This window comes from Chrysemys picta, chromosome 10, assembly GCF_011386835.1.
Source record: "Chrysemys picta bellii isolate R12L10 chromosome 10, ASM1138683v2, whole genome shotgun sequence".
NCBI classification, from domain to species: domain Eukaryota; kingdom Metazoa; phylum Chordata; order Testudines; family Emydidae; genus Chrysemys; species Chrysemys picta.
Genome location: NC_088800.1, coordinates 29,742,969 through 29,760,765, shown reverse-complemented (window position 1 = coordinate 29,760,765; position 17,797 = coordinate 29,742,969). Strand labels below are relative to the sequence as shown.

Here is a 17,797-nt window from a genome sequence, read left to right as displayed (position 1 = left end):
GCTTGCGGTGCCGACGAGGTCCGGTGTCGGGGAGGCTTGTCCGACCCCACTCGCGTGGTCGTCGTAGCCGGTGCCGCCGGGGCACTGCGCACCGAGGCGCTAGGTGCCGGGGCCTGGCTTGTAGATGGAGCGTCCGGACTAAGTGCCGCCTCCATCAGGAGTTGCCGGAGCCGAAAGTCCCGCTCCTTCTTGGTCCTTGGTCTGAAGGCCTTACAGATCTTGCACTTATCTGTTTGATGGGACTCTCCCAGGCACTTCAGACAGGAGTCGTGCGGGTCGCTCGTGGGCATAGGCTTAGCGCAGGAGGCGCACTGCTTGAAGCCGGGAGCGTTGGGCATGAGCCCGGCCCCGCGGCCGGGGGAGAAAGGGGGAGACGACCCCCTTAATCCCCTGAACTACTATAACAACTAAAACAACTTTTAAAAACTATTTAACTATAAACACTAGAACTATAACTATAACTATAACTGCGAATAACTAACTAAGCTAGGGAGAGTGGAGAACAGCTAAGCAGCGCTCCACAGTTCCAACGACCGTCAGGGGCGGTAAGAAGGAACTGAGGGGGCGCCGGGTCGGCTGGGGTATATATTCAGCGCCATGAAGGCGCCACTCTAGGGGGCTCCACAGCCGACCCGCCGGTGTTGCTAGGGTAGAAAATCTTCCGACGATCGTGCACGCGGCGCGCACACACCTAATGGAATGGATATGAGCAAGCACTCGAAGAAGAACTTGTATTTGCATTCTTTAAAAAAATATTTTATTATATATATATATATATATCCACTGATACACATTACCCACAGCAACTTTTATTTTAGTTGTACTAAAATAATTACTTCAAAGCTGTGTATTAATTATAATGATGGGAAATAAAACTTTTTTTAGTCAGAGTCTCTACTGGAACTAAGGCTCTACCGAAAGATAAAACCACTAAATTTATAAACATGGGTGGGATGTGCTTTCTCTGGCAATACTAAGTAGCTGGCATCAGAAGCAAGGTTTACACATTCTGCTAAATCAGGACCACCATTCACTGATGTGTTGTTACTCAGTATAAGCCATTAGAATTTGATACAGTGCTTGCTAGAGCCAACGTTTTCAAACTTGAGTGCCTCAAGTTGGGCACCTAACTAAAAATAGCCTGCTTTTCAAGAGTGCTGATAATTCACAAATCCGACTGCAATCTGTAAGTCCCATTGATGCTCTTCACCTTTGCAAGTCTTTGCCAATTATACTTCGATATTAAAAATAGCTAAAAACACAGCTGTACTTTTAGGCATCCAAGTTTGAAAATTTTGGTCTTTGAACTTCAATTTACACAAATCTCTTTTTCTATAAAATAATTTTTGAACACTTATGACTCCTCTTTTCTCATAATGGTATTCATATTGAATAATTTTCTACTTTTTTCTTGGTGGTAATTTGGTACTCATGAAAGTGAGATTAACAGCATTGGCTTGAGTAATGATTGGGCGCAGGCACTGCCAGGGCTTGCTCCAGCGTTTTTGCCGCCCCAAGCGGCGGGGGAGGGGAAGAAGCCACGATTCGGCGACAGTTCTACCGCCGCCGCTTCCTTCTTCGGCGGCAATTCGGCAGCAGGTCCTTCCCTCTGAGAGACCGAAGAGCCGGACGTGCCACCCCTCTCCATTGGCTGCCCCAAGCACCTGCTTGCTGCGCTGGTGCCTGGAGCCAGCCCTGGGCACTGCAAGTTTTTCCACCTTGTGCTGCATAAGTAATACATTAAGCTTCTTCTGCAAAACCTTTACTGTTCCATTTCTACGTTTCCAGCATACATGTCCCATTGGACAGTGATTTTAGGATGTGGACAAATGACTGTCTTTTCACTTCTCAGCTATGCTAAGATTTGAATCTTTGTTCCCTAGAAATAAAATGCCAGTTCCCAATTAAATATATGGGCATACTTGAATGCGTGTATGAAACAAGGAAACTTTTTTAAAAGCCAAGGAAACTGAGAAATGAAAATAACTCACATGATAATGTGGCCCAGAACTAGTTTTTCATATTTCTGGACATTGAATAGTAGTTAATGATGTTCTACAATACAACTTTTTATTTTGGTATAGCATTTTTTACTATCCCAAAATGGTTTTCTTCTTGCAATATTACTATTTCTGACATTTTATATTAGTTAATTTTGATCTTCGGCCTCTTCAACATGCAACTTGAGGACTTTGTATTTTCACATTCTTGTGTGTTAGTATCCTTTACTGATATTCTTGCATAAATGTAGTTGCTATTTTTAATTAGTGCAGCTCAAATATTTAATAAAAAGTTTTTAAAAAGTTGAGGCAGCATTGAATAAAAAGGAATAGAGTTTCTAACAGCAAATTCCCCCCACGACTCCCCTTTTGATTTTTCCTTATAAATATTAGTCAATTTATGTATAAGCTAACTCTTTATACAGGGATTCTCATGACTTCACTGTCTGCTTGTTTTCATTTTAGCCATTGGTCTGTCTCATCACATCTTCTAAATTACAGAATACATAACAGGACTTCAACATACATGTATGGGTAAAAATAATCTCTCTCTACATTTGTTCCCTCAAAAGTGGGGTGGGGGGGGGGAAGAGGGAGAAAAAGAATCCCAGGTTTTCAACTCCTATGGTACAAGTCTCATTGCAAATGGCAATGATTTATTCCAGAATGTTTTATCAGAATTCTAAAAAAAAGTTATTTATTTCCCACCTCCTGCAAATTAATGGCTATATATACACACACACAACTCAGGAATCTGATTTTAATGAAGTTTTCATTTGAGCTTTTCAGTTGACTGAAGCTAGGATACCCTACACTCTCAAAAAGAGATATTATTTAAGTTTCCTACTATGAAGTATTTTACATATTTATATAGCCATGTTAGTAAAAGGAGAACATGAAGTTTATACTCTATACACTACCCCTCTGGTAAGAGAAACAATTATGTAAAGCCTGTCTCATATATACTTATTAGGAATGACTCTGCAGTACTACTTAGGGGCTTTGCGTCACTCTGGTATCCTTCACTTGGGCAGCCAATCTCTAATTAATGAAAAGAAGTGTTTAAGTGTTCACTGTCATATTCTCTAAACTAGAGGAGGACAGAAACATTAAGACACTATGTACAGGGAAAAAAAAGTATCGCAAAGATGTGACAGCAAAATGCATGAATTGTGTGTTTATGATATTCACAATCAAAGTTCAAAAATCAAAGTTGCTTCATGGCATTTATAATCTTAAACATTATAAGCGTTTTGAAGAGCAGCCACTGTTAAAAGACTTTAGACAAAGTCATTCAGGGTCACTTGCTATCACAGGGACACCATTTTTTAAATTAAAATCTTTAGGTATTACATAAAAGTTTTCTTAAAAGCACATTTCAAATTACAGAACTATAAAGCCATGAAAGATGCTAGTATGTATCATCTTTTGTAACATCAACCACTCAATGGAATTATAGCCCTGTAATACAAACTTGGCTTTATTATTTTAGGATCCAGGTATCTGACAGTCATGCAGTTTGAATACTGACACACATTATAGCCAAAGCATTGAGAAAGCTAGAGACTGAAAGATTTCTTCTATGTTAATGATATTATACCCTTTTGCCCTTCTCTTATGGCTTGTCTACACTTAAAACGCTGCAGCAGCACTGCTGTAACGCTTCCGTGAAGACGCTGCCTATACCGACAGGAGGGCTTCTCCCATCAGTGTAAGTACTCTTCCTTCCCAAGAGGTGGTAGCTAGGTCAATGGAAGAATTCTCTGAACAACCTAGCGCTGTCTACACCGGGGATTAGGTCAGTTTAACTGCTTTGCTCGGAGTTGGATTTTTCACACACCGAATGACAATTATATGAACCTAATTTCCTAGTTCCTAGTAGACCAGGCCATTCAATTTATCAGGAAGATTTGCCTTCAAAGAGTCAGCTCAGAAACAAAAACTATAGTAGCAACTACAATGAGCAGATTTAAAGTCAGACTGCATTTAAAAAGAGTGGAGAGTTTTCTAGAACAAACATGGAATAACCGAAATATATGCACTAAAAGATATCAGACCTGATTCTCCTCTGTGTTAGTCCAGTTTTACCACAATGTAACTGCAATCATCTCAATGGAGTAACACAGGCATAAACATGGAGTAATGCAATGGTGAATCACACCAATTATAGGCTTATGCAATTACTCAGTTCACATTACTCACTCTTAAGACTCCAATATTAATACACATCTTCATTTTGTTTATGAAGTAAGAAGTTTTATTTCAAACAAAATCTAAAACTGTATTTTAAGATGGCAGTAAACGGTGCTTCACTTGCAGCTCAGGTCATATTCCCCCTCTTGCTTCTAATTTTTAGTTCTCGTCACCTGGACAATGATTAGAGATTTAGATTTTATACAACCACATGAAATCAGAGAGAGAAGTAGAGAGAAACAAAAGCTTCAATGTAGTGTGGTAAGAAGATAGGGAAAGCAGAGGTCAGAAACAACTTAATGGGTCAATCCTACAGAAGTGGCTGCAATTAGCCCCATGGAGCTCAATGTCACATAAAAGCACTGTGCCTAGGAGTAAGTTATTTGCAGGAGGAGATCTTAAATAAGGAAATCAAAAGAAAAAGAACATGTGGAAATCACACGTGGAAATCTACATTTATTTTTCATTTACTTTGAAGTCTTGATGTAATATTGCAAGGATTACCAACCATTTCAAAGTTACATTATGATTTATTTCACAATGTTTAGAAAGGGTCATTTTAGCATCCCAACACATCAGGTTGAGTAGTATGCTGGGATATCACCAGTATTCTGGTAGTTCTAGCTTTGCCTTTAATCTCATGCCTACAATTACCAGAGATGGATTAATACTCTTGAATGAAACACTCCCAGGCTTTTCATACTGCTGAAATTATCCATCCAGATCATTTTGCACATTTTAAGATACATCAATTTAGAGAAATAAAAAGGTTTCACTTAATTCATAGATTTAAGGCCAGAAGGGACCATTATCATAATATACTCTGATGGGATTACACCGGACATAGAATTTCATCCAGGAATTCCTGGCCATAGCCCAAAAAATTATAGTTCAACTAAAATATATATTTTAGAAAGGCATCTAGTCTTAATTTAAAGAGGCCAAATGATGGCCAATTTACCACACCCTTAGGCCAGGTCTACACTAACCCCCTAATTCGAACTAAGGTACGCAACTTCAGCTACATGAATAATGTAGCTGAAGTTCGAAGTACCTTAGTTCGAACTTACCTCGGTCCACACGCGGCAGGCAGGCTACCCCGTCGACTCCGCGGTACTCCTCTCGTCTAGCTGGAGTACCGCAGTCGACGGCGAGCACTTCCGGGTTCGACTTATCGCGTCCAGACAAGACGCGATAAGTCGAACCCGGAAGTTCGATCGCTCGCCGCCGAACTACCGGGTAAGTGTAGACCTACCCTTAGTAAAGTGTTCCAGTGTGGTTAATTATCCTCACTGTTAAAAACTGGAGTTTCACTTCCTGGGTGTATTTTTCCAACTTCAACTTCAAGCTACTGGATCTGGTTATCATTTTGGTCTGCTAGATTAAAAACTCCTTTAGCTCTTAAAGTTAGATCACTTCTCTCTGCGTAAGTATTTAGACTATGATTGAGTCACCACAACCTTTCTTTTTATAAACTAAAACAGCACGACCTCATCAAGTCTTTCATTGTAAAGCATGCTTTACAGACAAAGTCTCTCTTAGAAAAACTGTAGAGTACATGATAAGAACTAACATTGTTTTAAAAGCATGGCAAAAGAACTGGACACACAATTCCAATAGTGATCTAAACATTGCCATACACAAAAAGGAATACATCACCTCTGTTCTCCTACTGTATGTTCCCCATTTATAAATCCAAGGTTTGTGTTAACCCCTGTTGCCACAGCACTGCAGTGGGAGCTCATACATAGTTGGTTACCTACAACGATCCCTAAAATTATTTTCAGAAGAAATGCCAATATTCTTTTCACTACAGATCTTGACAAATCTGTATTTTACCTCATTTACTTTCTGCACACTGCTAGGCATCCAAGACAGTGAATGGGAATGGTGGGAACCCTAAAGTAGATAAAGCCCCCAGAGCCAGTTCCATTTTACACTAAAAGTTTTTGTAATCCATTGCTTCTAGAAATGTAGCTCTGAAATCTAGCAATAGGTTGAGCTTCACTATATTTAATCACCCAAACTAAGATTATGGACTTGTCTACACTACAGAGCCTTGGTTAGCATAGCTATACTGACAGAGCCCCCTAGCGTAGATGCAGCATAAGCCAGCAGGACCACGACTTCTGCTGGCATAGCTACATTACCTCCTCAAACGACATTAGCTATGCTGACAGAAGCACTCTGTTGGCACAGTTGCATCTCATACTAGGGGTTTTGCTGGCATAGCTGAGGTGGAGGGTGAGAGAGTCCACCCCCACACACTCCTAGCTGACAGAGATATGCTGGCAAAATTTTGTAGTGTAAACCATGGCTATGTTCATCGTATCTGGAGTAATTCTCCTAGGTAACAGTGAATTTGACTCTTCAGAAGAGGAAAGACAGATTGTAAAATTCTCACATTCTTAATAAGGTACTTGGTATCCTGTAGAGTTATGTCAATTACAAAGTCTCCAGAAGATCCAGTACATTAGAAGAAAACAATTGGAAGCCTAAATAGGAAAAAGATGGTCACTTGAAATGACAGGAAACAAAATATGTCTGGAACTAAAAGAAAAATATAAAATAGCACTAGGGTTTGAATTTTTCAAATTTGATAGTAAGCTCTTTCAATTTCATTCGGCAAGAAGATAGCATCAAATAACTTTCCATGACTTAGTTTTTAAAGTGACAAAATCTTGTTAAAAATTACAGCTGCATTTCCCATGAGTCATCAAAGGTGTTAGTTATTTTGCTGTGTATGTGTTCTGACAGTATTGCTTTTACTTCTAACATCTGTGCTGTGCCAGGGAGGATTTTTTTTAGTATGCTTAACACTGCAGCAATTTTAAATAACCTTCAGTCACAAAACAAAGTCAGCTTCATGTTAGTTTCATCAATGGACTGCGCTTAAACCATGACATTTGTTTAAAAAAGTAACTGGCAAAGGAAACAAACGTTTGTGACATGTAACAAGAAAATGTTTCGTGTGTTTGTACACAAACTCTTCAAGTATGATTGACATTTAGACTCTGTCCATTCTAGTGCTTTTAGTATTTTAATACAATTTACTTCTGAAGATGGACGGTTCAGCACGAAAGAGACAAGCATTTTTTGAAGAGCACCTCAATGTAGATTATAGTTTTGTCCTGACATGCATGGTATGCCAGTTTCAGTGGGGCATTTTGGATGCTAACAAAAGAAGGGAAGGAAAATCTCTTGTGTGCTACAGAATAAATAGTTGACTTTTGGAATTAAAGCGGTCTTCATTCTTGGTACAACTTCATCCTTATGGAAAATTGCACTGTTGCCATCTACTAGTAAGAACCTTTCCTGCTGAGGTAATTCCAATCATGATACTTAGACCGATTCAAAAAGATGCTTCTTTCGGAAATACTACTAAATTAAGGTCCAAAACAGAATTATTCCAATTGGTGTAGGGTAAACAAGAGATGCTATTCTGAGAAGCCTTTCAGTGTCTGAGGGTAAGGAAGTCCTGTGCTTGCCTGTTGTCTCTGGTATGTTGGATATGGCAGCCATTTTGAAATTTCAAAATGAGAGGCTTACGGCTTGTAAAAGTTGTTCTACATAAACTCCAAAATATATGTTTTGCTCTTGCCTTGTCTGCCGCCTTTCTAATACCTTACACAAGTCTTTAAAAAAATCTAGATCAAGTCTTTGAATATGCCCTGTTTGTAGAATTCTTTCCAGAAGCTAAGAGTGCATCTGAGGTCATTTGAATAATCTTTTTGTTTCACCTGGTGCCTCTTCAATACCATGTAGAATTAGTGCTTGTGATAGGAGGTCTTTCCAGCAGAGGAGGAATAATTGAAGGGTGGCTGCCATCTGATTTAGGTCCAACAACCAGCACCTCACTGACCAGCCGTGAAGCTCGGAGAACACATATGCTTCTTCCCTCTTTATCCTCTGAATGGTCCCATTCGGGATCATTGTGAATGGGGGGGGGGGGGGGGGGGAGACAAACAAAAGACACTGTTATGGGAGCAGATGAGAACACATCTTCTGTTGCCTTGGTTTGGTGAAGAACTTTAGAACCTTTGCATTGAACCTGGATACAAATACTTCTATTGAGGGGTGACCCAGAGCCTTGACTATTGATTCAAAAGATATTTGCATGTAAACTATATATCTTCAGGCCTATTCCTTTGTCTGTTTGACCATTCTGCTTGTAGGTTCAGTCGCCTTTTGTGTGGAAGGCCGCCAGTGACAGAAAAATGGCTTCCTGTACTTCTCTATTGATACGAGCTAAAGCAGAGGTGTTTTCAGGCATCACCAGTACATAATAATTGGTAAAATTTGATGATAGGACATACTTAGTTTTTCTGAGCTTGAGCCAATTGATATTTGAAGCTCCTTGTCTCTCCAAGATCCTTGCCCCACATGAGATTTCCCCATCCCTTGAGACTGGCATTGGTTATCATCACAGTTCTAATATTCTGTGGCCATCCAAGTATCTGCTGACTTCCAGCTGCCAGGACAGATTTTGATACTACATTGGATACTTAAATTAGTGAAGATAGGGACATGCTGTGAGTACAGGGAAACCAAAAACTACTGGAGAAAGTGTGAACAGAACCTTGCCAAAGCAAGAAGTCAACACAGGATACTGTTATTCCCACTAGAAACATCAGAGTCCTGATTGATATGGCAAGAGAACTGATTATCTGTATATATAGCATATACCAGCTTCTGAATCCTGTCTTTGAGAGAACAATGCTGTGTAGCTTAGTATCTATGATAGCTGCCAAATGTCAACTAGAATCTGAGAGAGTCAGTTGGGGTTGAGGACAAAACTATGTTATTCTATAACCTGGGTAATGAGACAAGTTACTTTTTGTTCCTTTTTCAGAAAAGGTGTGCTGATGAACAGGTTGTTGAGGAAGGAGAACACATGAATTTCCTCCTGCCTAAGAAAAACCATAGATAATGAGCCCTTTGATAGGGATCCTTGGGTGGTTACTGGGCCAAAGGGTAAAGCATTGTACTAATAAGGCTGCCCATTGTAAAGTAAATTGGAGGTATTCCCTGTATGTATGATTTACAGAAAAGTGTACATATGAATTCTATAAGTTCATTCTGAAACTTTGGCTTCCAAAGGAACTTTTCCCAAGAACTAGAGATCAAGTACTGCTCTGTGTTCTCCAGAATACATGGGTACTAGGAACGGGCAGGTGTAACACCTTTAGTGACATATGGGATTCATCATATTCTTGAGTTTCATCTGGTTGAAGGAGTGGGAGAAAGCTGAAGCCCTTCTGGCACTGCCTTCCATTCCAATGCATAATTAAGGCTGAAAACATCCAGGATCCATCTGTCAGCCACTGCATTGATCCAATTATTTGCAAATTCCTACAGCTTAGTCCCTGGGAAGCCACACACCACTGGGTCAACTGGAGTCAACCCTGATGAAGGAGTGTAGCAGGGCGGGTCACTCACTGCTGCGACGCCTCCTGCTGGTCAGTCTGGGAATTAACTCATCCAGCTAAGGAGCACCCTCCTCTGGTCGGTTTCTCCCCTGCCCTTACCTGCCCCTTTGCAGTCTCTACCAGTTCAGGCCCTGTGTCCCTTACCTTGGGGTACTGCCCCACAGCAGTGTCCCCACACTCTGGGTCTCCCCTCCCAGGGGAGCCCCTACCCCCTATATCCACCTTGTCTCAGTGGCTACTGCCAATCGGCATCTAGTCCCTTCTCTCAGGGGCAAACTGCAGTCTGAAATGGCTACTCATCACTGGCAAGAGAGTTGGACCTGCTGCCTTTTCTTGCCCTGGCTGCCTCCCTGAGGCCCTAGTACTGCCTCAAGCCTTCCCTCAGGTGGAGCTGCAAATAGTCAATCAGCCTAGGCTCTGGTTCAGAGCGGGGCAGTAAACAAAATCACTCAGCTCCAACCTGTACTCAGGTGGGGCTGCAAACAAAGTCAGTTAACTCAGGCTTTCCTTCAACTAGCCTGAGGGAGGGGGAGACTGTCACCCACCGCTTGGGTGGTAGGGGGGGGATGCAGGCCCTCCCTTTCCACTGTGTCCTGGACCAGAGCCCTAAGGATGGCAGAGGGGTCTGCCATCACATCAGTGGGGATCCAAGCCACAAAACACTGACTCACCCTGTGCCAGCATTGCAGCCAGACAGGGGTCTACCACTCCACTCTCCCCCTCCAAGGGTACCTGCCGGTCCAATGAGGTAAGGTGATCGGCGGGGGCCTCAGTTGCCAGCTGAAGCTCTGCCAGGGTTGGGCCAGCTGTCTGTCTCCTGCAGGGTCGGGTCGTCCAGGGGTCTGGGCCAGTTGTCTGCTTCCTGTGGGGCCGGGTTGTCCAGGGGTCCAGGTGGTCTGGACCAGTTGTCTGCTTCCCCCGGGGTCAGGTCAGTCCAGGATCCAGGCGGCCCGGGCCAGTCATCTGCACTCTATTGGCCTGCTACCACCTCCCAGTGCGAGTGCTCAGGGGACGCATATGTCCCCTCCAGTGGCTGGGCCCCTACTGAGTTTCCACATCCCGCCTTTATACTTCCGGTCCCGCCCTTTGGCTTCCGGGGCGTGGAACTAGGAGTAGGGCTCCACCCATGAAGGGTGGAGCCACCCTCTTCCTCTGTCTGGGGAGGGCCAGTCCACCTCATTACAAGATGGCTAAGGGCTTTCCTATGGAATCTTCTTTTTCCTCAAGCCTCTTAATCTAGTCCATCTGCCTCAAACACCTCCTGGGACATTTAGCTGAACAGGAGCTAAAGGAACATCATGATTTGTAACAGGGCCTGAATTCTCTTTTTCAACTCTTGTATGCCAACAAGTCTTCTATGATGTCTCTTCAGCTGCTGAAGAGAAGATTCACTGAAGTGCCTGCTCCTCCCATATACTTAAGAGGTGACCAGGACCTCCTTGGCTTCAAAATCGGCCTTCCATAGCTTTAGCCAGAGCTTGTGATGTTATGTGGAATTGTATCATTACCCTTGCAGCAAATCTGAGGCTGTCAAGAGAAGCATCCAGCACAAAAGCCATTGCTTACAAAAACTTAATTTGGCAAACAGCCTACAGGATTTCCTGATCTTGAAAGAACAGTGTCCAACAGGAAGTCATCCATACACATGTTCTTATGAATGAAGCAGATGCAGAAGAGGCAACTGCTGAGATAGCTTCAGAGTTCCTTCTGAGGAAGGACTTAATTCTTCTGCGAGTATGGTCCTTAGAGAAGAAGTCACCATCTAAATGAATCAACTGTCTTTAATAAACAACGAAAGAGCTACATCAATCTTCGGTAGGTAAGTTGGTCAAGTTTTGGTTTTACGGACATAATAGTGCTCCTTAGCCAGCTTCTTGGTTTTCGTTGGGTTTCCTACTCAGTCAATGCTACTTACATCCTCAAGTGCTGAATGCAAGGACATATAGTTTTCAAATCTTGCAAGTGGCCTCACTCTCCTTTCTACACACTTTCTCAAATGCCGCCGCCTCCTCCTTCAAGGGTTCATCCAGGGGAAAGCCAAGCCACACAACCAACCTTAAGAAGTGTTTCAAAACCTGTTCTAAAAGCTTGTTCTGAATTTCCTCAGATATTTTGATTAAAAAAATCTGAAAACTGCCCTACTTCCCAGGAAGGACAAACCAAGAAAGCCTTTCTGAATCTTTTAGCCTTTTTCTTGTTCTTTTTGTAAATCTTTCTTAGAGGATTCTTTCTCACAGGAACTCGAGGAAGATGTGGAATAGTCTGCACACCTCTTGCTCTTGCACTAACTGAGCTTTACAGATGGATTCTGTAACCATTGTGGTTACAGTCTGAAGATTAATACTACGGTTTGGTTACAGGGTCACTTCTCTTACTCTTTTTAGATGGAGAAAGAAAAGGAATGTATCACCTGCATATGGAAGCCTTTTTAGAGTCTACCTTGTTTTTACTTCTTTTCTCAGGATCTAAAGAAGGAATGTGGTCCTTAGATGACCCAGAAAGGGAAGGCTCTCTAGGTAGGCAGGGGCCCAAGTCCTTGATGGTCATGCCCATGGCTGAACTTTCTTCGTCCTACATTAGGATGTTTGCTAATGTTCCCAAGGGCAGCCACAAAAGTGCTGAGGAACCCTGAAGCAGGTAATGGTATGGAGAAACCTGAGTATTTGAGAGCCAGCCAGTGGACACACTAACCCTGACCCCTGGAAAGGTGAGGCAAAAATTGTTAAGTCCTAGACAGCTCCTTATTGGCTGCCTGGATGTCATCTAAGCTATCATAGCACTCACTACTCTTTTGGTGGGGGTTACAGTTAGGCAAAGTGGTACAAGTTAGCAGAGGCCTCAGTCTGAGGCCATCTTAGCATCCTTTCCCCACTGGTATGATGGCAGGTTTCTTCTGCTTGGGTGTCCTCCTCTTTGCGCCCTGCCAGAGCAATCACGTGCAGGTCATCTAGTGTGTGAAAATGGATCAGTCCCACAGGGAGGAGAGGGACAATCATCTATCCTCCTTGTTCCTTCTCTGATCCTCCAGAGGTCTCTCAGATGCGTGTGGATGGGTGGAGAAGACTCCTCTAGGCCAGGGAGAAATGAAAGATGTGGTGACATGGTCCTTGCAGAAGACAAACAGGATCCCATATAAGCATCCCTCAAAGGAAGCTAAGCTGGCCTTTCTGCTTGTGCTTCTTTTTTCATCATTGCAGCAGCCAGCTCGGGGACTCTGCTGCACCCATTAATCTCGAACAGACAGGAGGAGGAAATGTGGGAGAAATATCTCCTCCAGAGCTTATTCTAGCTAACACATAGCCCAACCTACCCAAACCTAATTTAAGATTTCAAAGTGTTTTTTAATTGCTCTGAGCAGACAATTTGGGTGAGACTGTTGACAGCTACTGCAGGCAGAACACAATTGATAGGGTCCTCAGGAGCATGATCACTTCAAGTGTCTCCTGCCTGACAAGTCTGCTTCTGCCTCCAAACAAGGTGCAAACAAACAGAAGATCTGCTGTAATGTACCTGTAGATCCTCCCTGTGAAGATGAAAAGTGAAGTGCATTTCTTCAATATTCATGGGTAAGCAAAGGGCTATAAAATGAAATTCAAGATCTCCAATCATTAGACCATACCAAATAAATTTAAACATTAGAAATACAACATTTCTACTTACCTGGCAAGATACAAGTTCATGTGTTTTACTCCATTTCATGGCCTAATGATTAACAGTGCTCAGACTCCCTGCTCTTAGGTGTTTGTCGTTTTACCATCTAATTCAAAAGACATTTCAAACCCTGAGTTGGTGTTTTGGCAGGGAAAAAAGTTTTGTTTAGCTTTTTCTCGTAACTACAGGAATTTAATAAAATATCATCTATATACTTTCCTTGCAGTAATCGCTTCCTGAAACGTCTTGTCATTGGGGCTCAAATTCATACATAAATTTGAATTGTCCAATCCGGACCCTGTTTGGATTTGAGGCTCACAACTGATAGCAATACCCTGTCAAACTAGGCAGCTTTTCTGACAGGAATATCCCATTCAGCAATAATCTGGAGCATTCTATTACATCTCAACCCTAATTCTGGCATCTTTTCTTAAGCAACAGACTGTAATTGGTCTAAGCCTATAACTTATTTGAACAAGAATGTAGAAATCCCATAAATTGGTTAACTTTCTATTTCTAACTTGAATTGGAATGTCAGTATTTAATGCATATGCTGTGCAAAAGTGAAATGGTCAAATTTATATTATTCTTATGTAAGACTGAATTCCATGTAACAGCCTTGTCTAGGCTTGAACAGGAACAGATACAGAGAGAACCCATTGTGCCCCACTTTTAGCTAGTATCATTTTCCTACCACCAAGTACAAACATTTAATCTAAAATGTTTGAAGAACTACTTTTCCTAAACAGAGTAGTTTATTTCACTGGAATTAAAAACTTTTTTGAAACATGTTTGAAAAACAAACTGACTGTGTTAAAGTCTGAAAACAAAGTTGTTAACTAAATAAGCATCATATTGCAGTAACTACTTAGACTGAATTGTCAATGGGACTTGTGGTACTATTCAGCCTGAGTATAGCTATTACAGTCCACTCCTAACTTTTTGAAACTGAGATAATTTATATACTTCAGTAGACTATATCACTAATGTCAAACCGAGTAAGCCACATAAAAGGAATACCATTTAATTTTGATAATTTCCTTAAAGAACAGGATAAATTAGAGAAAAGTCCAAGCCCAAAAATTCAGTTCCAGGTTCAAATTTCCCTGAAACTGAAAGATGTCTGAAACATGAGTTTGGTTCAGGCCCATCTCTAGATACATAATTTCAGTACTATGTCATGCTACCATTTCCACAATATTGTGCCACATTTGTGGTACTGTAAAAAAACCCCAAACAATCCTGGTACTTAATGTCACGTTAATAGTTGATTAAAAATAATACAATGCTACCATCACCTGCCGTTGCTGGGCTGCTGTGGAGAATGTCTGGAATGGTCTGAAGGCTCTGACCTCTGGTCAGGAGATCGTGAACGACTGCGGCGGGGCCTGTCATGTGATCGGTTGGAATGATCTGATGCCAGCGACTGAATTTCTGAAATGTCTGTTAAATAAAAGTTGTTTTTTCATGAAATGATTGTAATTAAAATGATGATGTGACCTGCCCAAAATGGAAATAATTTTGCAGAAAATACTATGAAGTGAGTCAGATCTTCTGCACTGACTTCAAAATAAATCACCTAAAGTTAACATTCCTTTTCTTCCAATTGCTTTTACTTGAATAGTCTTTTTTCATATTCTTGAAGATGTGAATTCCAATGGTGTTTGAACAAGTTTATTATCCACTCAAATATCGATCCCTCCTCTTTTCTCCTCCCTCATCCTCTGTCTCCCACACTAGGATTTCACATCTTCATGATCCAGCGACATAAGCAATATATTTTTACCTTGGGAAATAAGTTAATACTCACCATCTCTTTCTGAAGCATTAGCAGAATGAACGCTGTCAGAAAGATCTGGGACATTCAAAAGAGTTGCTCGTTCATCTCGTTGAACCACCATCTTCAACTTGCCTTTTGACCTTTCTATTAGAGTCTTTGCATCTGTCAGTGACATATTTTCTGTGACTGTGCCGTTTATCTGTAATAGAGCAAAAAGACTAGAGATAGGAACTGAATGGAAAACAAAACAATCTAGCTCCACTAGCTAACTCCTTTGAAGATAACAAACAAGAGTTCTCCCTCTCTACAATAAGTATTTTTAACTCTTAATTGGTCAAAATTACCCCTTCAAAATTAGTAAATATAATTTTACTGTTAAATGATCTTCAATCTTGTTTTAAAAATGGAAAGAACAAACATTAGCAATATCTAAGCAAGCAGCTAAAAGATTCAAGTTTAGGCAAGCAAACTAACTGAAATAGACCAAAAAGTTAAGGAAATTCAGTGGTACTTTATCTTGTACCTGATGCCTAAGGAAACTACTTCTAGTCTAACAGCAGTTCTGATTCAGCTGAGTCCTTAAGTTTTGCCACCTCTCTCTTTGCAATGCAAGCATCCAATTTATTTATCAGAATCAGATTATCTTGATCAATCTTACATAAAAATTAAAATCTATAATGACATCTTAAATGCCAGTTTTCAGTCTGATGGGATTTAGAAATACCCAGTTATTTAGTCAAGAAAAATGAATATAATATATACTCAACATATTTATATATTATGAAAATATTAATGCAAACACATCTGAGCCACAGAATGCAGAAAACTAATGCTCATCTTTTAAATTATTTAAATATTTAAAGTCTCATTACTTTAATCTGTAATGATTAAGAAATCTAAAGCAATTTCTTTTATAAGCCTTACTAAACTCCACATGGCAGTGGGAGGACTTGCCCTTGTTCACTAATTGCACCAATAGAATTAAGATTTGTAGCAATGACATGCACTGAAAACTGTTAACCCACACACAATATAGTTTTGAAGTTAAATTAAAAATAATTCAGCCCAAGACATCTGGTTGTGATGCACAATAGTATAATTCTGCACTAGAACAGATATAACTTAGAGAATTTTTCACTTGACCAGAGCTCAAAGGCCTAATCTTGAAACCCTTGCTCAGACAAATAGCCCCAATTAGTTCTTCGACTATACAATGACAAAGCAATCGTTTTAATGATTGGGCCTACAAATTGACCCTAATTACAAGATCAATTGTGAAAAGTGAGTGAAAGTTCATAAAATGTCAAAATACTTATGAATAAAAGTGATGAGGGAAAAAAGTATAAAAGGGAGAGAGAGACTGAATTAGTACAAACAAAATGGCCTACCAATAGAATTCAAGGCCTGTATTAAGATCATGCCAGGTAAACAAGAAAAGTGTGGGACTGGAAATCTATGGACCAAAATTGGTGACTCAAAAATTAGGCCTAAACTGGTGGACAAAATAATGCTCTAATCCCCCATCTCTCCCCTTTTGGAGGTTCTTAAAAGAAAATACTTTGGAGGAATTAAGAAGCTGGCTGCCAACAACCATGATGAACACAGGAGAATAGGAAAGGGATGAGCTTTACCATCATGGTTGCCACCCCCACCGTCTCCTGGGACCACAGGGGATTTACCATAACACCTTTAAGTCTGTCTTGGACCAGTCTAGGGACTTCTCTCAGCATGAGGACAGTAGAGTGACCCAGATGGCCACTTCCACTGGCTCCAGCTAAATCCCAACCATCACCTGGGATGTGAGACTTTGTCACCCTCTTAGTCCCACTCACGTCTTTTTCCTTCCCCATCTCATTTCTTCTCTCTTTCCTATCTATTCCCCTTGCCTTCTATCTAACAAGAACCTGACTTAGTAGGCAAACACTGTATATTGTGCAACACTGCTGTGAGCCCATGACCAAAGAGGCAACTAAATGCAATGCCCTAAACAGCCCGATGCTGGTACAAGTTTGCCAGGTCTCAGAATGCCTAAAGATCGTGTGCCATGCCTGTGTTTCTCCAGCAGGGACATTGCAAGTGAAAGGCAGCCACAGAAGCTGAATTTTCCATCTTTGGTGTTTTCTTTCCCCTTTTGTGTGCTTTTGTCTTGTTTTGCCTTCTAGGAAATGGGACTGGACTTTAAAAACAACATCAGCAATAGCGCCAGCCCATCTCAACTAACTTTCTCTTTTTTTCCCCCCCAAAAAGGACAGTTATTACCATTTTTTACTGTCAAACAAGGGGTTTACCTTCTGAAAACTCTTTCCAGCTAAAGGGAAAGGGAACAAAGGATGTTGTTAAAATAAAAGCCTTACTTAATACTTTATATTTCAAATGCTTTAACATGTTTTTCCTTCTCTTCTGTATCTTTAATACAAGTTTTAAAAAAATGTAATGGCTTGTTTGCCATGACACTTAGCGGGCTGAGATTTCTGTATACTAAACCCCAAGTCTTGCTTAACACTGTTTAATGTTGGACATTGACAGGGTATTGTTAGCACCTCTGACTCTTTGGGCCCATATAATCCATCAAAATTAATACAACAGGACTACTTATGTGAGTAAAGACTGCAGAATCAGACTCTTAACCTTCCTCCTTCAATGCAAAAAATACAAAACCTGACATTTCTTCTATTGACAGTAACATGCACCTGTGAGGCAGTTACTTCTAGTACAATCAACATACCGGTTCCTTTGCTAAGCAA

The 17,797-nt window shown here is 41.0% G+C and overlaps 1 protein-coding gene across 6 annotated transcripts in view; it reads right to left on the bottom strand.

The window, feature by feature from the left end:
* TJP1 (tight junction protein 1) overlaps window positions 1–17,797 on the bottom strand; it is a 377,953-nt gene that overhangs the window by 63,288 nt on the left and 296,868 nt on the right. For all 6 annotated transcript variants that reach the window (XM_042853846.2, XM_005284979.5, XM_065558286.1 and 3 more), the window contains 2 exons: window positions 15,084–15,252; window positions 14,572–14,716 (listed from right to left, as the gene is read on the bottom strand). In XM_042853846.2, coding sequence (XP_042709780.2) covers window positions 14,572–14,716; window positions 15,084–15,252 — 314 coding nt within the window. The remainder of the gene's footprint in view (window positions 1–14,571; window positions 14,717–15,083; window positions 15,253–17,797) is intronic.